General features: G+C 47.2%; 2 protein-coding genes across 2 annotated transcripts in view; one reads left to right on the top strand and one right to left on the bottom strand.

Moving 5' to 3' along the window:
• Positions 1 to 22,044, top strand: part of PER1 (period circadian clock 1) — a 34,452-nt gene extending 12,408 nt beyond the window's left edge. Inside the window, exons 10-22 of the mRNA XM_018564816.1 lie at positions 408 to 561; positions 1,135 to 1,243; positions 2,417 to 2,551; positions 3,411 to 3,519; positions 4,068 to 4,215; positions 5,188 to 5,303; positions 5,394 to 5,585; positions 14,261 to 14,470; positions 15,793 to 16,499; positions 19,753 to 19,903; positions 20,104 to 20,296; positions 20,403 to 20,553; positions 21,790 to 22,044. Of these exons, the coding sequence (XP_018420318.1) occupies positions 408 to 561; positions 1,135 to 1,243; positions 2,417 to 2,551; positions 3,411 to 3,519; positions 4,068 to 4,215; positions 5,188 to 5,303; positions 5,394 to 5,585; positions 14,261 to 14,470; positions 15,793 to 16,499; positions 19,753 to 19,903; positions 20,104 to 20,296; positions 20,403 to 20,553; positions 21,790 to 21,918 (2,504 nt within the window). The 3' untranslated portion in view covers positions 21,919 to 22,044. The remainder of the gene's footprint in view (positions 1 to 407; positions 562 to 1,134; positions 1,244 to 2,416; positions 2,552 to 3,410; positions 3,520 to 4,067; positions 4,216 to 5,187; positions 5,304 to 5,393; positions 5,586 to 14,260; positions 14,471 to 15,792; positions 16,500 to 19,752; positions 19,904 to 20,103; positions 20,297 to 20,402; positions 20,554 to 21,789) is intronic.
• A 3,251-nt stretch (positions 22,045 to 25,295) lies between these two features.
• CTC1 (CTS telomere maintenance complex component 1) overlaps positions 25,296 to 27,284 on the bottom strand; it is a 28,290-nt gene continuing 26,301 nt past the window's right edge. The window contains exons 23-24 of the mRNA XM_018564799.1: positions 26,616 to 26,762; positions 25,296 to 25,506 (exon numbers count right to left, since the gene is read on the bottom strand). Of these exons, the coding sequence (XP_018420301.1) occupies positions 25,366 to 25,506; positions 26,616 to 26,762 (288 nt within the window). The 3' untranslated portion in view covers positions 25,296 to 25,365. The remainder of the gene's footprint in view (positions 25,507 to 26,615; positions 26,763 to 27,284) is intronic.

Here is a 27,284-nt window from a genome sequence, read left to right as displayed (position 1 = left end):
CCTCACAAATGCTCTATCGGCTAAATGGGCACAAATGCCGATGGGCACACTCCAAAATCTTGTGTGAGGCATTCCTAGAAGAGTGGGGGCTGTTACAGCTGCTAATGGGCGGCCAACTCCATATTAATGCCCATAATTTTGGAAAGGCATGTCCAACAAGTTCATATAGGTGTGTGATGGTCACGTTCCACAAACCCTTGGACATAAAGAGTGTTGAAGTTACGAAAGCCCGAGTTGTTTTCTTGGGTTTTGTAGCCAAAAATGTCCATTCTGGATGTAGCGGAAGATACTTTTTCTTTATATTGTCCTAAGAAGAAATGTAATTGTTTTTTTTTAGGTGCTGCAGCTTTAAAATGTGATGGAACAGGTCAGTGCCATCTGAATTAATGATAATCTTTGCCCCTCAGTCTTACAGCAGGCCGGCCAACCTTTCGAACATTGTCCCATCCGCCTGTGTGCGCGCTCTGGAGAGTATGTCACCATTGACACCAGCTGGAGCAGTTTTGTTAATCCGTGGAGCCGCAAGGTCTCGTTCATCCTCGGAAGGCACAAAGTCCGCACGTAAGTTCCACTGTGGCACAATTATTCTTTGCCTGTCTAGGACCCGCTCGCATTTTCAGTCACATGAGCAATACAGTACCGGAACAATCCAAAGTGTTCTGTCTTACAATTTACAAAATGGTAAGCTACTGTAATCCTCTGCATATGAAATTTCCCTCATACCTGATAGTTTCCTATTTTGGACAGTACAGGATATCAGGATAGTTGTTCCAGGGCCAATTAGATTTCAGGTACCTTTAGAAAGTGGTATGGCGGTTCTAAGGATAGAGAAATGCATGAGCAGAAAACTGTGTTGCACTCTGAGCAGCCATATGGCATAGTGGGTCTATGTCCTAACATTGGACTGGCTTTTTGGGATTAAAAAAAAAAGGGAGCCAGTAGCTGTTATTAGCTTGGAGGAAAAATGTTTCTAGTTTTTTTTTGGTTGGGGCTACTCTTTGGATCTTCAGGGATTTCAGTTGTCCTCCTGTCCTGTTTCTTCTGCTGTCCATGCCTCTGCCTGTTCCCTCTCCCTACTCTTTGGGTTGTGTGCCTATCTTCTTATAACACAATCCTCATCTTGTCTTTCTGCAGAAGTCCTCTCAATGAAGATGTCTTTACTGCACCTAAAGGGGCAGAAATGAAGCCTGTGGACCCAGATATTCCGGAACTGTCGGAGAAGATCCACAGGATATTGATGCAGGTATAGACCATTTACTTCCCTCCCTTCCTTCCTCCCACCCTTTTCCTCCCTTCCATCATTCCTCTTATATTCCTTTCCCATGACTTTCATTTCCTTTCCCTTCTTTGCCTTTTCCTTCATTTTCTTTCTCATATCCTTTCTTTCCTTTTCCGTTCTCTCTCTCTTCCCTTTCTTGTTCCTTGTTCGTTCACATGTCCCTTCCTTTCCACTTTCTTTTTTCATTCTCATTTCCCTTCCTTTCCTTTTTTTCTTCCTTTTCCCTTTCACTTTGCTTTCCCTTAGCCCTTCCTTGCTTTCCCTTTCCCTTCATTTTCTTCCCTTTTACCTTCCTCTTCTTTTTTTTTTTCCTTTTCCTTTTTTCTCCCTTCTTTCCCCTTTTCCTTCCCTTTTTTCCTTTCGTCTTCCATTTCCTTTCTCATGTTCTTTCCTTTCCTACACTTTTTTTTTTATCTTTCCATTTACCTGTCTCCCTTTTGCCTTTTCTTTCTCTACATTTCCTACTACCTTTTTGCCTTACCTTTTTTCATTTATTTCCTCTTTCTCTTCTTCTGTTTTCCCTTTCTCTTCTTATCTTTTTCCCTTTCTTTCCCTTTCCTTTAATTCTCCATTCTTTCCCTTTCTTTCCTTTTCCTTCCCTTATTCATTTCTTCATCCATTTCCATTCTCATTTCCCTTCCTTTCCTTTCATGGACCTTCCTATCTCTTTTCCTTTACTTTCTCTACATTTCCTTTTACCTATTGTACCTTACCCTTTTCTTTTATTTCCTCTTTCCCTTCCTCCCTTTTAGCCACCCTTTATTTTTTTGTGTTTCTACATCATTTATCTTTTGTGCAGTTAATTTGAATAAGCTTGATTGGCTTTTTAAAGCTGCTGCCAGTTGCTCCTTTGTAGCCACATCCCTGAACTTCTTATGCTTTACTAATTGTCTGCTTCATATAGTCAATTGTGAGTGTCATTGAGCAGCTGAACATTTCTGTCAACTGCTCTATGAAAACTGTTATTGAGGAATGTCTTTGCAGCAGCTTCAAGGGATTGATTTGGCTGAAAGCCTTATTTTTCTTTTTATCTACCTGTGTCAGTCTGAATTTTCTCTGCTGATTTAGCTAAGTTATGGATAAACTTTGCCGTTCTAGTTGTTGTCGGCTTACAGTTGTTTGCATTGTGTTTTTCAGCCTGTGCACAGCACGTCCTCTGGTGGTGGGAATGGTAGTGGCGGCAGCCATACATCTCAAGAACCGTTCCACTGCAATGCTTCATCCAGCGACAGCAATGCCATGGTCATCGAGGAGGGGACAGCGCCCAAACCTGTACGTGTGATGTTTTAACGCTGAGTCGGTCACATCTTAGTGAATTCTGATACAGTGTATAAGGGGATTGGCGTTATACCAGCTAGACTCCTATCTGTCTGAGCTTGCTAAGAACAATTCATATACTTCTTGTAGGTTTTTAATTTGATTCCATTTAGTTCTTTTTAAGGGATTCTAAACTTTAGAAAGATAGTACACTATATGGTCAAGAGTATGTGGACACACCCTCCAGATTATTGATTTTAGGTGTTTCCATTGAAGGGTACTGTTCACGCTACAGTATACAAAGACATTTTAGACCAAAGCGCACAACAGCTTGCTGAAGGCTCTTATCTGTTCCCAGCATGACTATACCCCTGGGCACAAAGTCAGCTCCATAAAGACATGGTGTGTTGGTGTGGGGGAACTTGAGTGGCCTGCACAGAGCCCTGACCTCAACCCTGCTGATTGCAATCCGGGTCTTCTCATCCAACATCAGTACATCGCAAATTATCTCACCTGACCTCACAAATGCTCTTTTAGCTGCATGGGCACAAATTCCCTTAGACACACTCCAAAATCTTGTGTAAGGCCTTCCTAGAACAGTGAAGTCTGTTATATCCAGAAAGGAGCCAACTCCATATTAATGTTCATGGTTAGGGAACAGGATTTCCAATGACCTTGTATAGGTGTGAAGGTCGGGTGTCCACAAACTTTGACCATACATTGTAAGTGACACTAATCAGTGCTGTTTGTTTAAACTTTTGGACTAGCAGTGTATCTAAACCCAAAAATAAAACCCCCCAATTGAGCCGATTAGATTTTTAATTACAGTCCGGAATCCCCTCATGTCTCATTTCGTGTTTTGTTGTCACCTTAGATGACATTTCAAGAGCTTTGCCAGAATGTCCATACGGTGAAGAGCGGGGGTCAGCAGAACTTCCTGGGCTCCAGGCTCATACGACAACCTCATCGAGGACATTTTCAGGGTACGTCACCCCAAACTTGTCATTCACGCATCTTTTGCAGCATTGCTAAAATCTTGAAGCAGAAGTCCAGATGCAGCCAAAAAAACCATTGAGGCTTCCAGATGTGTGTAGGGTAAACCTGTCACTCTGTCAAGAGAACTTAGGGTGGACTTGTCATCAATCCTAATGAATAGGACAGTTTGTGAAGCCTGGATCACATGGTCTCTGGCTGAAAGGAGCCTTTAATGTAATTGGGGACTGCAGAGAGCCCATTGCTTTCAATTGTAGACTTGATGTGAGCTAAAAGGATCATAAACAGCAGATGACCAGGTCAGGGCAACCGACCTCCAACTGTATATAATTGTATATTTGTATAGCAGAGGTGTTGGTCTCTTCATTGATCTATGTGCTAGACAGTTGCCTGTGTATATGGATAGGATAACTCTTCCAAAGCCTGGTCTGCTATTTCTTCCCTGGTAATGGGCAAATAATATGGAGCCACATGTCACATCTGAAACAATGTGTTTGTGCACAAGGAGTTTATTAAGACTTGACTTTTCTCACCCCAGCACTCGCTCCGGCTCGCACAGTCCCTCCAGCCAGCGTCCAGAACACTCCTCCCGACACAGCGGCTCCCCGTATGCCTGAAGAGCTGACGCGAAAAGAGACCTCCAACTATTCCTACCAGCAGATCAACTGCCTGGACAGCATCATCCGGTAAGAAGTGAACAGGAAACAAGTTGTGCGCAGGGAAATATCTTCCTCTCCACACCACTTTCATGTTCAATTCATCCATCACGTCACCATTATACTTTTATATTACTGAAATAACTTTCGCAGAAGCAAATGAACGTGTAATGACCCCTTGGAAAGCCAGCCATCCAGATTAAGGGGCTCAGTTATCATTTTCATGTCCATTTGCTTTTGGGGTGCCCGGTCAGATTACAAAGTTCAGACTTTTTCCAGGGCAGATTTAGAATTTTTTTCGGTGGTTGTGATGAAACATAATCTTAATATTTTGTTAAAGGATGGAAAACAAAGGGAATTTATCCTTTTTACCAACTTCCCCTACCCTAACCTCACTCCCCTTCCACAGATCCATACTTGCCTAGATCCAATGGCCATTACATACAGCAATTCTTGACTGTTCTGATCGTGTCTGCACATTAATGCCCCATAGACATCTATGGGGCTGCGTCCTGAGGCCAGAGACAGTTCCATAGAAGTCTATTGGGCTGCAATGTGCAGTGGCGGCCAGAACAGTGAAGACTTGCATTGCTGACTGTAAACAAACACCGGAGGCCGTGGCTGTCGGATCGAAGTATGGCTCTGTGGGAGGGGGGGTCAGGGGGGGGGCAGGTTAGATCAGGGGAAGGTGGCAAAAAGGACAAGTGCACTTTGCTTTAGACTAAAATGGCAAGCTTGCTCTAAGTTACATACAATTACTAAATAATTACATTGTTTGAATAAATCTTCAATAAACTGGAGTTTTCCATTGAGCTAAATTAGGCTATTACTACAACATGGGTCTCATTTACAAATATAGGGAAATCACTCGGCCAGGTAAGGGTCCCTCCATCAGGTGCAGTCTTCATTTAATCTATAGAACCCATACACAGCATGTAGCAATACTAGCCAGCAAATAAATGTGACTTTCCATTCCTTGCTCATATTCCATCTCCTTTGCAGATACCTGGAGAGCTGTAACCTTCCCGGCACAGTGAAGAGAAAATGTGGCTCGTCATCGTACACCTCGTCCACCTCGGAGGAGGAGAAACAGAGGACGGCGGAGAGCGACAAGGAAGGTGAGACCCGGGACACATGTTCATACATGTAGCAGACATCAAGGGGAGGAAATGTTAAAGTTGTGTTCTGGTGTTTGTATTTTTTCACAGACCCCTCGGCTGGCCCAGCACAGCAGCAGGATCTGCCTCCTCCACCCACACCAGCAGCAGTCGGCTCCTCACCTCTGGCTCCTCTGCCTCCTCTACCCCTCAGCAAGGCAGAGAGCGTGGTGTCCATCACTAGCCAAGGAAGCTTCAGCAGCACAATTGTCCACGTGGGAGACAAAAAACCACCAGACTCCGGTAATTTTGCTTGGGCCAGTCTACTGCTGAGGATTCGGGGTGGAAGGGACTGGTGGACCAATGCTGAGGAAACGGAATTGTGTGCAAAATCTACATCTTTTTTTTTTTTTTTCTGCTTTGCTTGGTAGTGTGGCTCTGTCACTTTTCGGCAGGGCAGATAAGGTGCACACTTGGTTTTTTTCACAAGATCAATTCCAGCCAACAGGGAAACCCCTTTAGTTCAGTAACTTCTCTTTGTCCCTTCAGAGATCACGGAATCCCGTTTCCATTAGCAAGTACTTTTGTCCCATCATCTATCTTAATAACAAGTTGGCTCATGGCTTTAGACAGAGATTGAAACAGAGGTAGGGGTTGCAATTCAAAGTCAGGAGGCAGCTCTTTGTCACCTGGGGGGTTCCTGAGGAATATAGAAAAGATGAGAGCGCCACAGCACTAGTAAGAGTCCGGTTGATTCAAGATGGACAAGAAGCCAATGTGTATAAGGGGCTCAAAACTCCCCTTCACCAGGGCTGGGAATAAAATAATATAACTTCAGATAACATAAGCATGAACAATATATAAAAAGATAACACGTGACTCTGTGTAGAGCCCCATTTACGTTCTCTCTCTTCACGGCAGCTGTGCTACGTGTTTGGCACTCTACCCGGGATCTTTATCTCTCCATCACTCCTAGTCCCCCTGACTCCTCCATTTGAAAACCCCTCTTTACCAGTGAGTATTGCCGTCTCCTCTTTAGGAGGGTATACGTGCAAGACTTGGCCCTTAGCCAGAGATTTTGTACATCCGTCCGCGGGCACATTGATTACTTCGACTCGCTCTTCAGTTGGCTTTCTGGGTAGCAACTCTCTCTTTTGTAAAACTTTACATTGTACTAATCTTGTACACAGAGATTTGACTCGCCGTCTGGGAAACCGCCACGACACGCATCATTGCTTTATGGGATGCTTCATCTTAAACATTATGACCAATTGCTTGGCATGATGACTTATCCCGCACCATGTCAGAGACTGACTGGGATACCATTTTCTACTTCACACATAAATCCTCTATATCTAGCTATGGAGACAAATTACAAGATTATTTCTAGATGGTACCGTGACCCGGCCTCTCTACATCGTATCTTTCCAGCTACCTCTGATATTTGTTGGTCGATGTGGAGAGGCAACTTATTTACATTATAATTTCTATATTAAGTTATATGGAGATTCTCTGGTGCCATCTGCTGAAATTGCTCCGTTATCCCTTTTACCGGGATCTAGGAAAACTCAAAAGCGGATTCTGTTGAGGCATTTTTTTAGCTGCAGCTCGCCAGGTTATCCCCGCATTTTGGAAGACATCTACTACCCCTTCATTATCTCTGTGGCTTAGCAACATTAATTAAATCATGCGGCTAGAAGAACTCCTTGCCACTGACATTCTACAGCGCTTCTCTACCCCATGGTCCTTATGGATTCATTTTCTAGACTCCAATGACTTACAGAGCTAACTATACCACTGTCACCTTTATCCTGTACTTACCTCCATTATTATTTTCTATTTAGACTGCCTGGGCCTACCCTCCCCTTCTCTTTCCTTCCCTATTTCATTTTTTTCCCCCTTTAATTTTTTATCCTCTTTTTTTTCCTCCTTTTTTTTCCTCTTATCTGCATTTATTGTTATCTGTGAGCTGTGAGCTCAATATTGTATTTTTTTGGCTGCAACGTGCTTAAAGCATTTACTCACATTCTGATCTGAATACACTGAGTTACTCGTTCTTTTTCTTATGACTTGTATATATGTTCAATAAAACCTATTCAACTATAAAAAGATGACACATAAAAAATTATACCTCAAAGTATTCTAATAATTGATATCAAAGGGTTGTAAATAATAAAAACATATGAGATCAATATTGAACTCAACTCTTACTACCTTTTTATCATGGGTGTGGCTAGACCCTGGCACCAAAGTCATGCCCCAGGTCTATAAACTGAGTGCTCCCGGTCTTCTACGGGTCTGCTGCGGATCTTCTACTGAGTGCTCCGGATCTTCTACTGAGTGCTCCGGGTTTGCTCCTGAGTGCTCCTGGTGTGGCTAGACCCTGGCACCAAAGTCATGCCCCAGGTCTATAAACTGAGTGCTCCCGGTCTTCTACGGGTCTGCTGCGGATCTTCTACTGAGTGCTCCGGATCTTCTACTGAGTGCTCCGGGTTTGCTCCTGAGTGCTCTGTGTTTGGCACTCTACCCGGGATCTTTATCTCTCCATCACTCCTAGTCCCCCTGACTCCTCCATTTGAAAACCCCTCTTTACCAGTGAGTATTGCCGTCTCCTCTTTAGGAGGGTATACGTGCAAGACTTGGCCCTTAGCCAGAGATTTTGTACATCCGTCCGCGGGCACATTGATTACTTCGACTCGCTCTTCAGTTGGCTTTCTGGGTAGCAACTCTCTCTTTTGTAAAACTTTACATTGTACTAATCTTGTACACAGAGATTTGACTCGCCGTCTGGGAAACCGCCACGACACGCATCATTGCTTTATGGGATGCTTCATCTTAAACATTATGACCAATTGCTTGGCATGATGACTTATCCCGCACCATGTCAGAGACTGACTGGGATACCATTTTCTACTTCACACATAAATCCTCTATATCTAGCTATGGAGACAAATTACAAGATTATTTCTAGATGGTACCGTGACCCGGCCTCTCTACATCGTATCTTTCCAGCTACCTCTGATATTTGTTGGTCGATGTGGAGAGGCAACTTATTTACATTATAATTTCTATATTAAGTTATATGGAGATTCTCTGGTGCCATCTGCTGAAATTGCTCCGTTATCCCTTTTACCGGGATCTAGGAAAACTCAAAAGCGGATTCTGTTGAGGCATTTTTTTAGCTGCAGCTCGCCAGGTTATCCCCGCATTTTGGAAGACATCTACTACCCCTTCATTATCTCTGTGGCTTAGCAACATTAATTAAATCATGCGGCTAGAAGAACTCCTTGCCACTGACATTCTACAGCGCTTCTCTACCCCATGGTCCTTATGGATTCATTTTCTAGACTCCAATGACTTACAGAGCTAACTATACCACTGTCACCTTTATCCTGTACTTACCTCCATTATTATTTTCTATTTAGACTGCCTGGGCCTACCCTCCCCTTCTCTTTCCTTCCCTATTTCATTTTTTTCCCCCTTTAATTTTTTATCCTCTTTTTTTTCCTCCTTTTTTTTCCTCTTATCTGCATTTATTGTTATCTGTGAGCTGTGAGCTCAATATTGTATTTTTTTGGCTGCAACGTGCTTAAAGCATTTACTCACATTCTGATCTGAATACACTGAGTTACTCGTTCTTTTTCTTATGACTTGTATATATGTTCAATAAAACCTATTCAACTATAAAAAGATGACACATAAAAAATTATACCTCAAAGTATTCTAATAATTGATATCAAAGGGTTGTAAATAATAAAAACATATGAGATCAATATTGAACTCAACTCTTACTACCTTTTTATCATGGGTGTGGCTAGACCCTGGCACCAAAGTCATGCCCCAGGTCTATAAACTGAGTGCTCCCGGTCTTCTACGGGTCTGCTGCGGATCTTCTACTGAGTGCTCCGGATCTTCTACTGAGTGCTCCGGGTTTGCTCCTGAGTGCTCCGGTCTGCTCCTGTCTTCTACTGAGTGCTCCGGGTCTGCTCCTGTCTTCTACTGAGTGCTCCGGGTCTGCTCCTGTCTTCTACTGAGTGCTCTGGGTCTGGTCCTGACTTCTACTGAGTTCTCTGGGTCTGCTCCTGACTTCTACTGAGTGCTCCTGCCTTCTACTGAGTGCTCCTGCCTTCTACTGAGTGCTCCGGGTCTGCTCTTGGCTTCTACTGAGTGCTCCTGCTCTTCTACTGCATGCTCCGGTCACATTCTGATCTGAATACACTGAGTTACTCGTTCTTTTTCTTATGACTTGTATATATGTTCAATAAAACCTATTCAACTATAAAAAGATGACACATAAAAAATTATACCTCAAAGTATTCTAATAATTGATATCAAAGGGTTGTAAATAATAAAAACATATGAGATCAATATTGAACTCAACTCTTACTACCTTTTTATCATGGGTGTGGCTAGACCCTGGCACCAAAGTCATGCCCCAGGTCTATAAACTGAGTGCTCCCGGTCTTCTACGGGTCTGCTGCGGATCTTCTACTGAGTGCTCCGGATCTTCTACTGAGTGCTCCGGGTTTGCTCCTGAGTGCTCCGGTCTGCTCCTGTCTTCTACTGAGTGCTCCGGGTCTGCTCCTGTCTTCTACTGAGTGCTCCGGGTCTGCTCCTGTCTTCTACTGAGTGCTCTGGGTCTGGTCCTGACTTCTACTGAGTTCTCTGGGTCTGCTCCTGACTTCTACTGAGTGCTCCTGCCTTCTACTGAGTGCTCCTGCCTTCTACTGAGTGCTCCTGCCTTCTACTGAGTGCTCCGGGTCTGCTCTTGTCTTCTACTGAGTGCTCCGGATCTTCTACTGAATGCTCCGGGTCAGCTCCTGCCTTCTACTGAGTGCTCCTGCCTTCTACTGAGTGCTCCGGGTCTGCTCTTGTCTTCTACTGAGTGCTCCGGATCTTCTACTGAGTGCTCTGGGTCTGCTCCTGACTTCTACTGAGTTCTCCGGGTCTGCTCCAGGTCTTCTACTGAGTGCTCCGGGTCTTCTACTGAGTGCTCCAGGTCTGCTCCTGTCTTCTACTGAGTTCTCCTGTCTTCTACTGAGTGCTCTGGTTCTCCTCCGGGTCTTCTATTGAGTGCTCTGGGTCTGCTCCTGCCTTCTACTGAGTGCTCCGGGTCTGCTCCTGCCTTCTACTGAGTGCTCCTGGTTTTCTACTGAGTGCTCTGGTTCTCCTCTGGGTCTTCTACTAAGTGCTCTGGTTCTCCTCTGGGTCTTCTATGAAGTGCTCTGGTTCTCCTCTGGGTCTTCTATGAAGTGCTCTGGTTCTCCTTCAGGTCTTCTACTGAGTGCTCTGGGTCTGTTCCTGCCTTCTTCTGAGTGCTCCTGGTCTTCTACTGAGTGCTCCGGGTATCCTCCTGTCTTCTACTGAGTGCTCCTGGTCTTCTACTGAGTGCTCCTCGTCTTCTACTGAGTGCTCCGGGTCTTCTACTGAGTGCTCCTGCCTTCTACTGAGTGCTCCGGGTCTTCTCTTGTCTTCTACTGAGTGCTCCGGATCTTCTACTGAGTGCTCCGGGTCTGCTCCTGCCTTCTAATGAGTGCTCCTGCCTTCTACTGAGTGCTCCTGCCTTCTACTGAGTGCTCCGGGTCTGCTCTTGTCTTCTACTGAGTGCTCCGGATCTTCTACTGAGTGCTCCGGGTCTTCTACTGAGTGCTCCGGGTCTTCTACTGAGTGCTCCGGGTCGTCTACTGAGTGCTCCTGGTCTTCTACTGAGTGCTCCGGGTATCCTCCTGTCTTCTACTGAGTGCTCCTGGTCTTCTACTGAGTGCTCCTGGTCTTCTACTGAGTGCTCCTGTCTTCTACTGAGTGCGCCGGGTCTTCATCTGTCTTCCACTGAATGCTCCGGGTCTTCCACTGAATGTTCCGGGTCTTCCACTGAGTGCTTTGGGTCTTCCACTGAGTGCTCCGGTTCTGCTACAGTCTTCTACTACTGAGTGCTCCGGGTCTTCTACTGAGTGCTCCAGTTCTGCTCCTGTCTTCTGCCGAGTGCACCTGGTCTTGTACTAATTTCAACAACAATCTTCCCAAAAGATTTTCTGTAGAAGCCTTTCGTGTGTAAAATCCGTGAGGCTGCAGCTCAGTGCCGCCATTTTGGATGCGATGCCAGAATCCCCAGCAGACTCAGAGCTGTCACCCCAGTGACGCTCTATAGTATAGGACTGTGCGAGGGAATTCGCTCGTCACATTTTCCGGCAAGTCCAAATTTTACATTGCAAGTAAATGAAAAATAATTTATGGGATAGAGAACGGCTGCAAGAAAGCATTTCAAATACTTGGTTTTTCTGTGCTTTTACCTGCAGTGTTTTCAGTTGGTGACAGGGTCTCTTTAAATTAAAAAAAATATATAGAAGCAGGAAAATGAAACAATACTCACCCCTATACCCCGTCATCTGACTGCATCCTGTAGACCAGGGGCGCCCACTATTTTTCGTCTTGTCTGACACATTCAGCCGCACGAGCACCACAGGAGCATAGCCTTAGCCAGCTACTTTTGCGCCTGAGGCAAGGAAAAATATTTTCATTATTTATTTTTATTTTTTTTAAATTTACGTAATTTTTTTTTTTTTTACTCTTGGGGGGGCTTCGGGGAAATGTTAGGTGTCTAAAAAGCCCCTTGATATTTCCCTTTTAAAATAGAAAAAGAAATTGAGGACACAAAGTCCTCAATCTCTTTTTCTGCAGCCTCTATTCTAAATGAATGGAAAGCACAGAGGCTTCCCATTCATTCAGAAAATATTTTACTATCAAGCTGTTTCTGAATGGGGAGGAGCCTCTGTACAGAGTGCTTCTCCCCATTGAGAAACTCATGCATGAACACGGGACGTGATGTAAATCACCTCCTGTTCATTCATTTATAACTGGGGACACACATAGTACTACAGTACGTGTCCCCAGTGAGGGGAGAGAGAGGCGCCGGCTGTCAGATCCTGGCCGAGCGTCTCTCTCTCTCTCTCTCTCTCTCTCTCTCTCTCCTCACCGCTCTGCATTAGTTCTGTGACAGCGGCTCTGTCCTCCGCCCTCCCCCGCTCGTCCGGTTCCTTCTCTTCTTCTCGCATCCCCGCTGGGGAGAGCAGCGGGGATCCAGAGAAGCGGCAGGAGGAGAGGACATGGCGATCGACCTTGTGGGCACCCCTGCTGTAGACTAAGGTGACATCACTGGGCCTTCTCCAGGGTCCTGGCAAAGCTGAGTACCCCAAATCCCATAGGAGTGCACTCCTGTACTCTACATTGGTGCAGGACTTGGGTTCCTTAGCTTTCCCAGAATTCCATGAGAAGGCCCAGTGATGTCCCCCTTCCTGGGAAAGCCTGCTAGAAGGTAAGGTGAGTATTTTCTACTTCTTTTTTTTTTTTTTTTTCTTAAAGCCCAACTTGGGGCCCAATAAGCTTACTAGGGTTAAAGAAGCTGAAGACTCAAAAGCCACCGCCTGCCATGAACGCTTTGTTCCCTATGCTGCAAATCTTCATGCTCTACTACTAGGGGACAGTCTGGACATTAACCTCTGCAGGTCTTATAGACCCCAGCACTAGTCTTCACCTCCCTCTGCTCCAGACCGATCACAAAACACACATCCGCAGCCTTCATTTTGTGAACGGCCAGGAGCCAATTAGCACGTATTGTCAGGACCACAGAACACGTCACCCTTTGTTATGGCCAAGAGAAGAGACGGAGTTGTTATGTAGTCCTAAACCACTTCCGGCCCTAGGGTGACAACGCTGCTACTTAAAAGATACAGTACAGTAAGGCCCCGTTCACACTGAGCGATTTATCGCACGGTAATTCCCGCGATATCGCGGCTATTTACCGCGCGGTATCGCTCTCCAATGCTTGGCAATGGAGCAAAGGGTCCTGCTGTCGCGGGTCATGTGTCGCTACAGCAGGACCCTTTTTGGAGCGGATTTTGCCGCGATTCAATGCTTTTCAATGCAAGCATTTGATATCGCGCAAAATGCAAATAGCGCAGCAAACGCGCGATTTGCGAATCGCCAAGTGTGAATGGGGCCTAAGTGAGCGTTGTCACCCTAGGACAGGCGGCGGTATGTTACTGGCAGGATCGAGAAAAGAAGCCTAAAAAATTTAAACGAATGCAGCCTCCAAACATTCCTTGTAGCCATTTTATTTTTCTGTTCCTACTTTTCCCAATATTCTTCGGTTGTCTTGCACTACACCGGAATCACAATTGGCAACAAATGTAGAAAAATGTTAAGGAGTGTATTCTGTTGTGTTAACTTTTTATTTAGAATATCAGCTCTGTGTGTCATTTGAACAGTTGAATCCAGACAACCAAGAACCCAAAGCTCCAGTTAGTGGGTCCGCTCTGTGTACCTTCATAGGAGTTCTTATTATAATCCCGTGTGCTGAGATTCAGCAGAACTTCCATGGTGCTTCTGAGCGGGGCTGCTGCCCCTTGCCATGTGGTTCTGTGCAAGCTCCTTTTATTGCCCAAGCAGTGTGGGGGTGGGGGGCTGCAGTAGTGCAAGAACCAGAGAACACATCTGCTCACAACACTAAGCCCAATAAAGAGTGAAACTTGTCAGCAGGAGGAGCTCAGGCGGTTGATGTGACTTCCTCGAAGCGAGGGGAGGATATCGAAGTGCGTTGCATGTATCTTTTTGGAGTATATTGGCCGGTGAGGATGAACCTGTAACTGAGTCAACTTCCGGACGCGCTATTGTAGAGACCTAGGGATTATGTGTGCTCAGATTTGGGGGGCCAGTCAGAAAATGATGATACTGATACATGATGACCCCCCCTGATGACCATTCTCAGATACTCGTACAGCTGTTTCCACCAAGCAACGCTAACCTGCCATGTTTAATTGGAGCGCAGTTTACAAACGAAAAGCTTTTTAGTGCAATCAGTGTGTTTTCTGCCTTGTTTGCCCCTCCCATATGTACAAGTAGCAAAGCCGATAATAAATATGGAATTCTCAGCTCTGATCACGGGAACTAATGCAGAAAATGTTGTGTTTTTCTTCCCACAGCTGAAATGGTGTCTTTGGAGGAATCATCATGCCCTGCGGCCCCACCGCCGCCACTACGACCGCTGGGGCTGACCAAGGAAGTCCTCTCCGCCCACACCCAACGGGAGGAACAAGCGTTCTTAACTCGCGTCCACAACCTCAGCCAGTTGCGGGTGTTCGACCCCGTTCCTGCAGGAGCATTGGAAGAGCAGAGCCAGCGGGGGCCCAGAGGTCAGTTCCCCCTCTCTATGTTTTTAGCTTTCAGTTTGTCTCTGGTTTTCGATGTCCTTATGTTCTCCTTTTTGCCAAAAGAATGTTCCCTTAAAAAAAAAAAAGTTGTTTGGTATTTGCCTATTCCGTTGCCGACACCGCCAGACACAGAAAAACCACCGGCCAAAGATCCTCCAGAATCGGACATTTCCGGGAATGTCGCTCTCCTGGTCCCCTTCTGTGCTTAGGGGTTCCATCCGATGGGCCCTGTATTATCATAGAGGGCGGCAGGGGGAACCACAGAGCACAGCGGGGGACCAGAAAATTGGCACGTCCGGTAGTGTCAGATTCTAAACAGTTTTCAGGTGGCGGCTTCTCTTACAGAGGCATTTGGCAGCTCGGTAAATACTGTCTTCTTATCAGGGGGGCAGTGTTTTGCCAATTTTGTTCTAGAGTTGCTTTCCAAGGCAACTTCAGGATGGGGGGCTGAGCACAGGTCTGGTAACAGGAGCCCAAAAATAAATGTAATAATATACTGAGGTATGACAAGTGTAAATATATCAGCGTGGTGTCCTTGTCCTGTGGCTTTACCTACATTATATAATCCGGCAAAGTGATGTCTACAGAAGGTTGGGTCCCAGTTGCTTTTCTTGAACCTCTCAAAGCTCCTTGCCACTTCTGAGCGGCCCTCCACTTATTTCGAGATGTTCAACTTATGGGTCTCAACCCTCCCCTTCCCATCACCCCTCTACTTCCCATCACCCTTCTTTTTCCCATCATTCCTCTCCTTCCCATCACCCTTCTTTTTCCCATCATTCCTTTCCTTCCTATCACCCCTCTACTTCCCATCACCCTTCTTTTTTTACTATCTTCCCTCCCCATCACCTCTCTTCTTCCCTTCAACCCCTCCCCTTCCCATCACCCCTCCCCATTGCCATTCCCCTTCTTATCACCTTCTCCCCATCATCCCTCCCCTTCACATCACCCATCCCATCACCATCCTTCCCCTTCCCATAACTTCCCTTCATCCTTCCCATCACCTCCCTTCCCCTTCCCATCACCTCCCTTCCCATCACCTCCCTTCATCCTTCCCATCACCCTTTCCCTTACTATAAAGATTTAAAAGCATGTGCCATTCTCATTCTCTACTGGGGCAGACAGGATGTCACCGGAGTCTATGCTGAATGATTTAAAGTGATACTAAGCCTGGAAAGTGTGAATTGCCCTTTATAGCCATCCAATCGTGGTATTTTGGTTATGAATTGCTTAGATGTTTTCAGATATGGGTTCTTGTTATATGGTCATGTTTGAATATTTAATTCATTTAATATTCTTCCACACAGGAACTAAACCCTCGCGATCCCACCAACACCACCACAGCTCTGCCAGCAATCCTGCTCCCCCATCGCGGGAGGGTACAAATAATGGCGGCCACCGGGGCAAAAGTCGAAAATCCAAAGCCAAGCGGCCAAAGCAAGGCAAACCTTTGTCACCCACTTCCATGCCAATGACCAACCACCCAGAGGCTCCTCTCCTTCCTCCTCCCCCAGTTATCCCTGGTTACCCCCTCCCTATGTTCTCTCCCCGGCCTCCTGCTCCTGAACCAGCCCCGTCCCTCCCTAGTTACCCTCTTGTCACACCCATTGTTGCCCTCGTACTCCCCAACTATCTCTTCCAACCTCCCCCTGTGGCGACACCATTCTTTCCTGGGGTTTCAGGGTTTCCTACTTTTAATCCCAACGCTGAAGCACCCACACAAGCTTCTGAAGCTCCTCCTCCGGCACCAGCTCCTCCTCCCCCTGTGGCCCCCTGCCCCCCTCCTCCCCGTTCCTCTTCCCCACCCCAGCGGCTCTTCCCGTCACGATGCAGCTCTCCGCTACAGCTTGACCTGCTGCAGATGGAGGAGCTACCGCAAACTAATGCCGGAGGAGGAGGACCCGGAGGGGAGCTAGAAGAGGAAGGAGGAGCAGCCCCTGGTAATTTCACAGCCAGGGGACCCAACCCGGGGACAGGACCTGGAGAAGATGACAGACAGCAAGAGAACTGCATGGTGATTATTTTTATGTTTAACTGCTTCCTCCACATTATTATTAGATGTACACACGCCTTCTACTGTACTCTTCATCGCTGTCATTGCCATGACCATCTTGTCATTCTGTGTCCATCAACCCCATTATAAATCTTACATGGCCCCTATATCACAAGCCCCTCCATCTTACATGGCCCCAATATCACAAGCCCCTCCATCTTACATGGCCCCAATATCACAAGCCCCTCCATCTTACACGGCCCTAATATCACAAGCCGCTCTATCGTACATGGCCCCAATATCACAAGCCGCTCCATCTTACACGGCCCCAGTATTACAGGCTGCTCCATCTTACATGGCCCCAATATCACAAGCCCCTCCATCTTACACGGCCCTAATATCACAAGCCGCTCTATCGTACATGGCCCCAATATCACAAGCCCCTCCATCTTACACGGCCCTAATATCACAAGCCGCTCTATCGTACATGGCCCCAATATCACAAGCCCCTCCATCTTACACGGCCCTAATATCACAAGCCGCTCTATCGTACATGGCCCCAATATCACAAGCCCCTCCATCTTACACGGCCCTAATATCACAAGCCGCTCTATCGTACATGGCCCCAATATCACAAGCCCCTCCATCTTACACGGCCCTAATATCACAAGCCGCTCTATCGTACATGGCCCCAATATCACAAGCCCCTCCATCTTACACGGCCCTAATATCACAAGCCGCTCTATCGTACATGGCCCCAATATCACAAGCCCCTCCATCTTACACGGCCCTAATATCACAAGCCGCTCTATCGTACATGGCCCCAATATCACAAGCCCCTCCATCTTACACGGCCCTAATATCACAAGCCGCTCTATCGTACATGGCCCCAATATCACAAGCCCCTCCATCTTACACGGCCCTAATATCACAAGCCGCTCTATCGTACATGGCCCCAATATCACAAGCCCCTCCATCTTACACGGCCCTAATATCACAAGCCGCTCTATCGTACATGGCCCCAATATCACAAGCCCCTCCATCTTACACGGCCCTAATATCACAAGCCGCTCTATCGTACATGGCCCCAATATCACAAGCCCCTCCATCTTACACGGCCCTAATATCACAAGCCGCTCTATCGTACATGGCCCCAATATCACAAGCCCCTCCATCTTACACGGCCCTAATATCACAAGCCGCTCTATCGTACATGGCCCCAATATCACAAGCCCCTCCATCTTACACGGCCCTAATATCACAAGCCGCTCTATCGTACATGGCCCCAATATCACAAGCCCCTCCATCTTACACGGCCCTAATATCACAAGCCGCTCTATCGTACATGGCCCCAATATCACAAGCCCCTCCATCTTACACGGCCCTAATATCACAAGCCGCTCTATCGTACATGGCCCCAATATCACAAGCCCCTCCATCTTACACGGCCCTAATATCACAAGCCGCTCTATCGTACATGGCCCCAATATCACAAGCCCCTCCATCTTACACGGCCCTAATATCACAAGCCGCTCTATCGTACATGGCCCCAATATCACAAGCCCCTCCATCTTACACGGCCCTAATATCACAAGCCGCTCTATCGTACATGGCCCCAATATCACAAGCCCCTCCATCTTACACGGCCCTAATATCACAAGCCGCTCTATCGTACATGGCCCCAATATCACAAGCCCCTCCATCTTACACGGCCCTAATATCACAAGCCGCTCTATCGTACATGGCCCCAATATCACAAGCCCCTCCATCTTACACGGCCCTAATATCACAAGCCGCTCTATCGTACATGGCCCCAATATCACAAGCCGCTCCATCTTACACGGCCCCAGTATTACAGGCTGCTCCATCTTACATGGCCCCAATATCCCAAGCCCCTCCATCTTACATGGCCCCAGTATCACAAGCCCCTCCATCTTACATGGCCCAAATATCACAGGCTGCTCCATCTTGTTGCTGTGCTTATACCACTCTATTATGCCCTCCTCCTTCATCTTTACCTGGTGATCCTGCCAGTAACTTCCTGTCCGAGAGTGATAACTCTATGTCACATTTGTCTATGGAGGAGCTGTATTATCACCCTAGGACATTTAGGATAAGAGAACACTTGCTCCTGGAGGTACAGAGAGAACTGGGAACAAATAACAGTCAGTACAGAGAGCACGCTAAGTTATCAGCTTACTGGACTTCTGGGTATTTTTTACACTAATCATCAATAGATAAAACACTTAATTTTATGTTTAGCAGACTAAAAGGGAGCACTTGAGAGAAGTTCATGGTTAGGGTTTACCTGCACTTTGTCTCTATGTAGCTACATCTGTATGTCCTGTACCATCTTCTGATAACCTTTTCTGTACCTCGCCACTGCATCTGCTTGCATCACTTACCTATTGTCCTGTTTTCCTTCTCATCCATTGAGGGACCCTGGAATTCTCTAATCTTCGGGTTATGCTGCCACATACACAAGGACTGGACACTGAAAAATAAAAACAACTGTAGGCCGGCCCAGGCTAACTCCTCCCACTACCAGCATGTCTCAGTCTTTACTAGTGTCCTAAGAGGATGGATGTCTTTGCTGCAGCTCTGCTGTGTTAGAGGCTAATTCATTTCTGTTTCCCTTCATTGTCTGAATGTGGCTTGGGCTGCAAGAGTCCATCACTCAGCCACTGCTTCCTACAGGAAGACCGATTCCCCTTATGTCAAGGATGGCCAGACTCTGGCCCTCCAGCTGTGGTGAAACTACAAATCCCATGAAGCATCTCTCTCCGGGAGTCATGTCTGTGGCTGTGAGAATCTTGCAAAGCCTCATGGGATTCGTAGTTCCACCACAGCTGGAGGGGCACAGTTTGGCCATCCCTGCCTTATGTAGTCCCATCCCTGCCTTATGTAGTCCCATCCCTGCCTTATGTAGTCCCATCCCTGCCTTATGTAGTCCCAGATGGACCTTATAAGGGTGCACCGGCTTCTTGTACCACCATCTCTAGGTGGCTCAGGCAGACCATCATTCAGGCTTATGGTCTCGAGGATTGGGTTCCACCCTTTCCTGTGAAGGTGCACTCTGAAAACAACTGAGGCATGCTGGTATTAGAAGGGGTTATCCTGGGCTGGTCTACAGTTCTTGTGTTTGCCAGTGTCCTTCCTGCTGTAGGCGGCATTATAACCTGAAGGTTGAAGACTTCCTGTGTCCCTCAATGATCTCCAAAAAAAAGGATTTTACGGTGAGTACAAATATCGTCTTATTCCTCCCCATCTCCAGGGTGATAATCAGGAATCCTCGTCACATCACGATGCTCTCTCTAGCTCTAGCGATTTTCTGGATCTCCTCCTCCAAGAAGATTCCTGCTCTGGCTCTGCCGTTTCCGGTTCAATGGGCTCTAATGGAGGAAGCACTTCCGCATGCGGCACCGGTAAGATATCTGTTTTATTTGTTTTCATCTGTTGATGACCCGAGAGATAACACTGGTACCTGTGAATGAAACGGACCAATGTCATCAAGTGAAGTGTAATTCAGCTGAAATGTTGGCGTTTTGCCATTTGTTTGGCTTTTTAACAGTTCAGTCCTTCCTGGTCCACATTGTAACCATCCGTCCTTTTTCTTCTCACTCAGGGAGCAGCGAGAGCAGCAACACCAGCAAGTATTTTGGGAGTATCGATTCATCGGAGACAGATTTGAGGGTTAAAATGGCCGAGAGGGAAGAGGCCGAGAGGAAGGTGATCAGCTACGTCATACAGGACCCACTCTGGCTACTAATGGCCAACACCGACCATGAAGTGATGATGTCCTACCAGATTCCAACTAGGTTAGAATCCTAGAAATGTCATCTAAGAATAAGGTCTTTGGCCTGTTCTAGAATTGATCTCAGTTGATTTTTGCCACATTTAAGGTTCATTGTTGTCCCTTCACAGAGACATGGAAAGTGTCCTTCAGGAAGATCGGGAGAAGCTCAAGCAACTCCAGAGAAACCAGCCCAGGTTCAGCGAGGAGCAGAAGAGGGAGCTGGGGGAGGTTCATAGCTGGGTCAGAAGGGGACGATTACCCCATGTCATCAATATCACTGTGAGTGTATACATATGTATGAATGGCAGAGAACATCTGTGATATATATTGCATGGTTTATACTCCAGAAATGAAAGGGGAACTACTGTACTCATTCCACAAGTAATCAGTATTATTAATTAAGTACCATAAGAAAATCCATTGAGGGACACAGGAAATCCTAACTTTCAGGTTATACTGCCACCTACTGGACAATAACAAACAATAAAACTGTAGGCCAGCCCAGGATAACCTTTCCCTCTATAAGCATGTCTCATGGTTGTAGTAGAGCAGTACTGAGAGCATGATCATAAACACACAGGGGCAGTAATTGTGTCTCTTGAAGGGACTCCAAGAAAATGATGTTATGGCGAGTACAAAAATTTCCATATTCTTCTTGGTCCATTGATGAAAACATAAAGTCCGAACTTTCCACACGTCCCGAGTCCTAACTTTCCACACGTCCCGAGTCCTAACTTTCCACACGTCCCGAGTCCTAACTTTCCACACGTCCCGAGTCCTAACTTTCCAGATGGACAGACTGGAGTAGAACCCGTGGAACCGATCTTTTGGGGTTTATATAACTCTGTTAATCTGTGTGATGATATAGGAAGTTTGGAGTTTCACTTACTGCCCCCATCCTTGGTTTCTAACCTCCAGTTTGTGACCCTGGAAAGACCACCCCTCACACTCCTGCATCTGAGATTGAAGCTGTCAAAAGCATCCACAAAGATTGAGAAACTTCCCCCAATGGAGACGGGGTGACCCCTTAATGCAGAGGAAAGCTTATCTGAGAATTTGGTGGACTTTAAAAGCCAGACCTTGCGGGTGGACAGTGAGCGTGGGTGGACAGCTTCCCAGCCAATCAAGAAGCTGGAAGGCGGGTCCATACTCGCTGCCCGGCTTCCCGATTGCAGGAAAAGCTGTCTGTATGCCCCCCCACCCCCCCATGGCACTGCCGGTCAGAGAAAATCTTCCTCTAATCGGAAGTTCTGGTATCGGAGCATATGGATGAGTACAAGTACTCGGTATCGGTGCATCCCTAATGCTTAGTAGATAAATCGTGTGAGATTTTGTGTGACGTGACCTTGCCTAGGCGCCACAGGTGGAAGATGGGGTAAGGTATACATGTCGCAGGTGAATTTTACCTAGGACGGGGGTCTGGGTGTTATAGGCAGATCTAGTATACTATTGCAATGTCCGCTTGAAGCGTTTTATTGGTTTCAGCTGTTTAATAATAAATTGTCTCTCCTCCAGTCCTGCACAGGCTGCTCTCCAGATGCTCCTCCTTATGAAGAAGACTTGGACCTCTCCATAATGATGGAAGAGGGAGGCGAGTGCACAGAGCGGGGACAAGATAACAAAGCTAAAGCAACTGGCAGCTGAGAGGCCTCCTTGCTTCTGAGCTCATCAGTGACAATCCTAAGCTGCCTTATACACAATATTGCCACAAGCAATTCACTCGACGGAACGTCCGGATCGCCCACGCAGTGCCGCCGGGAAGCGGGGGAAGATGAACTGGCGTGGACATTTCCCCTCTCCTCCGCTCCGATTCAGTCGCAGTGGATTTCCACAATCCTCAGTGTGGGTCTCACAGAACCTCTAAGTGTTATCGTCGTGGGATACAAAGGAAAAGTGCAACGGCCTGACCTGGCCGCCATTTTGAAGGATGAAAGGGATCAGGATGAATGTTTATTTTCCCTATATATATTTTTGTAAACTCTTCTAATTTATCCTCTCGTGAAAGTCGGGGGAAGGGAACGCTTTACGTTCTTTAGGGCTGCTGGTCAACGTGTCGTTGTCCGCTGTTCGTACAATTTTTGTAAATAAAGATCCGTTGTTTTTTTTATTCCTTACAAATGTTGAGTCAGTTATTCCTGCCAAGCCTTTGCTTCATCTTCCCTTTATAAGAGGTACATGGGTGTCAGATACCACAGCATACCTTCCGAGGTCTAGTGGAGTCCATACCACAGCATACCTTCAGAGGTCTAGTGGTGTCCATACCACAGCATACCTTCAGAGGTCTAGTGGTGTCCATACCACAGCATACCTTCAGAGGTCTAGTGGTGTCCATACCACAGCATACCTTCAGAGGTCTAGTGGTGTCCATACCACAGCATACCTTCAGAGGTCTAGTGGTGTCCATACCACAGCATACCTTCAGAGGTCTAGTGGTGTCCATACCACAGCATACCTTCAGAGGTCTAGTGGTGTCCATACCACAGCATACCTTCAGAGGTCTAGTGGTGTCCATACCACAGCATACCTTCAGAGGTCTAGTGGTGTCCATACCACAGCATACCTTCAGAGGTCTAGTGGTGTCCATACCACAGCATACCTTCAGAGGTCTAGTGGTGTCCATACCACAGCATACCTTCAGAGGTCTAGTGGTGTCCATACCACAGCATACCTTCAGAGGTCTAGTGGTGTCCATACCACAGCATACCTTCAGAGGTCTAGTGGTGTCCATACCACAGCATACCTTCAGAGGTCTAGTGGTGTCCATACCACAGCATACCTTCAGAGGTCTAGTGGTGTCCATACCACAGCATACCTTCAGAGGTCTAGTGGTGTCCATACCACAGCATACCTTCAGAGGTCTAGTGGTGTCCATACCACAGCATACCTTCAGAGGTCTAGTGGTGTCCATACCACAGCATACCTTCAGAGGTCTAGTGGTGTCCATACCACAGCATACCTTCAGAGGTCTAGTGGTGTCCATACCACAGCATACCTTCAGAGGTCTAGTGGTGTCCATACCACAGCATACCTTCAGAGGTCTAGTGGTGTCCATACCACAGCATACCTTCAGAGGTCTAGTGGTGTCCATACCACAGCATACCTTCAGAGGTCTAGTGGTGTCCATACCACAGCATACCTTCAGAGGTCTAGTGGTGTCCATACCACAGCATACCTTCAGAGGTCTAGTGGTGTCCATACCACAGCATACCTTCAGAGGTCTAGTGGTGTCCATACCACAGCATACCTTCAGAGGTCTAGTGGTGTCCATACCACAGCATACCTTCAGAGGTCTAGTGGTGTCCATACCACAGCATACCTTCAGAGGTCTAGTGGTGTCCATACCACAGCATACCTTCAGAGGTCTAGTGGTGTCCATACCACAGCATACCTTCAGAGGTCTAGTGGTGTCCATACCACAGCATACCTTCAGAGGTCTAGTGGTGTCCATACCACAGCATACCTTCAGAGGTCTAGTGGTGTCCATACCACAGCATACCTTCAGAGGTCTAGTGGTGTCCATACCACAGCATACCTTCAGAGGTCTAGTGGTGTCCATACCACAGCATACCTTCAGAGGTCTAGTGGTGTCCATACCACAGCATACCTTCAGAGGTCTAGTGGTGTCCATACCACAGCATACCTTCAGAGGTCTAGTGGTGTCCATACCACAGCATACCTTCGGAGGTCTAGTAGTGTCCATATCACAGCGTACCTCAGAGGTCTAGTGGAGTCCATACCACAGCATACCTTCAGAGGTCTAGTGGTGTCCATACCACAGCATACCTTCTGAGGTCTAGTGGAGTCCATACCATGGCATACCTTCAGAGGTCTAGTGGTGTCCATACCACAGCGTACCTTCCGAGGTCTAGTGGTGTCCATACCACAGCGTACCTTCAGTGGTCTAGTGGAGTCCATACCACAGCGTACCTTCAGAGCTCTAGTGGTGTCCATACCACAGCATACCTTCTGAGGTCTAGTGGAGTCCATACCATGGCATACCTTCAGAGGTCTAGTGGTGTCCATACCACAGCGTACCTTCCGAGGTCTAGTGGTGTCCATACCACAGCGTACCTTCCGAGGTCTAGTGGTGTCCATACCACAGCGTACCTTCCGAGGTCTAGTGGTGTCCATACCACAGCGTACCTTCCGAGGTCTAGTGGTGTCCATACCACAGCGTACCTTCCGAGGTCTAGTGGTGTCCATACCACAGCGTACCTTCCGAGGTCTAGTGGTGTCCATACCACAGCGTACCTTCCGAGGTCTAGTGGTGTCCATACCACAGCGTACCTTCCGAGGTCTAGTGGTGTCCATACCACAGCGTACCTTCCGAGGTCTAGTGGTGTCCATACCACAGCGTACCTTCCGAGGTCTAGTGGTGTCCATACCACAGCGTACCTTCCGAGGTCTAGTGGTGTCCATACCACAGCGTACCTTCCGAGGTCTAGTGGTGTCCATACCACAGCGTACCTTCCGAGGTCTAGTGGTGTCCATACCACAGCGTACCTTCCGAGGTCTAGTGGTGTCCATACCACAGCGTACCTTCCGAGGTCTAGTGGTGTCCATACCACAGCGTACCTTCCGAGGTCTAGTGGTGTCCATACCACAGCGTACCTTCCGAGGTCTAGTGGTGTCCATACCACAGCGTACCTTCCGAGGTCTAGTGGTGTCCATACCACAGCGTACCTTCCGAGGTCTAGTCGAGTCCATACCACAGCATACCTTCCAAGGTCTAGTGGAGTCCATACCACAGCATACCTTCAGAGGTCTAGTGGAGTCCATACCACAGCATACCTTCAGAGGTCTAGTGGTGTCCATACCACAGCGTACCTTCAGAGGTCTAGTGGTGTCCAGACCTTGATGGGTAAGAGCTGTTTTTGCAGCAAAGGGGGACCTTCTCCATATTAGGCGGGTGGTCATAATGTTAGGGTTTATCAGCATATAGGAAATATAACACGTGCTAAAATGGAATTCTCTGTAAATATATTAGATCTTTATTGACAAAGAATCAATAATTATTTATAACAAAAATAAACATTTAATAGAATTTCTGATCAATTTACAAGAACATAAACATCTGGAATGCGTGCGGATCTAGCAGTCACATGACCGGCGCTCTCTGATCAGCTGACACAAGAGGCGGGGCTCCACTTCCTCCAGCTGCAGACAGGTCAGCGTGGGAGGGGACGGGATGCGGGTAACGTATTCTCTGTCGCCTCGCGTGAATCGGGTGAGCTGAGCCGCCGCTGGAGTAGGAAACAAAGTATCAGCCAATCGATAGCAAGTAATGAGAAGAGAACGTGTCATCAATGAGCTCCTAATACATACAAAGGGGAATCTGCGACCATCAAATCCTCCTTCATATCATTTTCTACCTTTCTGGCCACGCCCATTTCCTCAAATTTTATTGGCTGCCACGGCTGAACCGTGCACATGCAAAGCCACTTTCTTGTACATGATAGCTGCTGGAATGACCCTAGCTCGGTTTGAACTGTCAGTTGTACGCAGCTAATCACAGTGCAGGATACAGAAACTACAAAAAAGTGAACATTTGCTCTTTTCTCTGGAACAGCTAGTGTGTGGAAGCAGTGGTCTCTCTGCAGAGGTCAGACCTATAACTCTACAATCAGTGGGGAGCATGAGCTTCGCTAATTGGAGACCTCTAACCTTGCAACAGCAAGGGGTGTGGCAGACCACAGCAGAGAGACCACTGCTTCCACACGGAGAGGGAGGAAGCAGTGTAGGGCAGGGGGCTTTTCGCTTTTAGTTCCGATGCACCTCAGCAGGAGATACACTTTTCAGTGACTTAAAGTGGACCTGAAACAAAAAGTGAAGATTGGCTTCCTTCTAGGGACCATCTAGAGCAGGGGTGGGCAAACTCCGCCCCTCCAGCTGTGCGGCAACTACAAATCCAATCAGGCATTGCAAGACTGACAACCACAGATATGACTCCCAGCAGCAGATGCATGGTGGGATTTGTTTTAATCACAGCTGGAGTTTGCATAAGCCTGATCTACAGTGTGTGAAAGCAGTAGTCTCTCCGCAGAGGTCTGGCATGCTTCCTGCCGAGTCAGAACTCTCCAATCAGCAAGGAGCACGAGCTTTGCTGATTGGATTGCTCTAGCACTGGGGTGTGTCAGACCCCAGCAGAGAGACCACTGCTTCCGCACAGAGAACAAGGGTCCATCTGTAAAACATGGAGGCAGTGAGCATGCTTTTCTCCTGCAGCTGCTTTCTGTAAGCCTTGGCACACCTTTAGTTTGCACCCAATTAAAACCGAATATGCAGTTGGGCTTTGTGAGGGGGACACGGAGGTGCACATGTAACTACACATCAGCAATCACGTGTACAGGTCCGCAGGCAATACCTGAGGTCTGGGCTCCACCTACTCCGGTCTGTCTGAATGTCACAACAAAGGGGCGGGATACAGCTGGGCGGGACATCAGGGAGGTCACATGATCCGCCAGGGCGTCTTCACTGTGCTCTTCACTCTGCGGAACCGAGATTTGGACACATTAAAGGGCATCTCTGGTCAGAAACTAAAACCAAATCCATAATTTCCACAAGTTCTGTCCCGCTCCTAATAACCAGATCCGTCTAGAAGTTTCCTATTAGATACGCCCATAGGACGGACTTCCTCAATGCACTGACACAATGCACGCAGCACTGTAAATGATGAACTTCCTGGTGTCACCTCTCACACAGAGCCTTCTGAACTACAACTCAACATCTGAACAATGTAACATCACCATTGCCTGCCGGAAGCAATGCATGATGGGAGATGTAGTCTTGAGAAATGGAGATCGCATCACATCAATCAGCGGGGGAAGAGCCACAAAGCACACTGGGAATCCAGGAAGTTGTTGGAAGTGATGGGCAGATGGAAGGCGGCGCTCCCTACATAAAAGGGATTTTATCACGTAAGCTTTGATTGTATTATCAGAAACACGTCTACTATGTATTCCTATAACACTGCTGATGTCATAACAGGAGAGGAGGTGCTGTGACTAATA

Source organism: Nanorana parkeri, unplaced genomic scaffold, assembly GCF_000935625.1.
Source record: "Nanorana parkeri isolate BGI_ZX_2015 unplaced genomic scaffold, ASM93562v1 scaffold784, whole genome shotgun sequence".
NCBI classification, from domain to species: domain Eukaryota; kingdom Metazoa; phylum Chordata; class Amphibia; order Anura; family Dicroglossidae; genus Nanorana; species Nanorana parkeri.
This window is presented reverse-complemented; position numbering and strand designations above follow the sequence as displayed.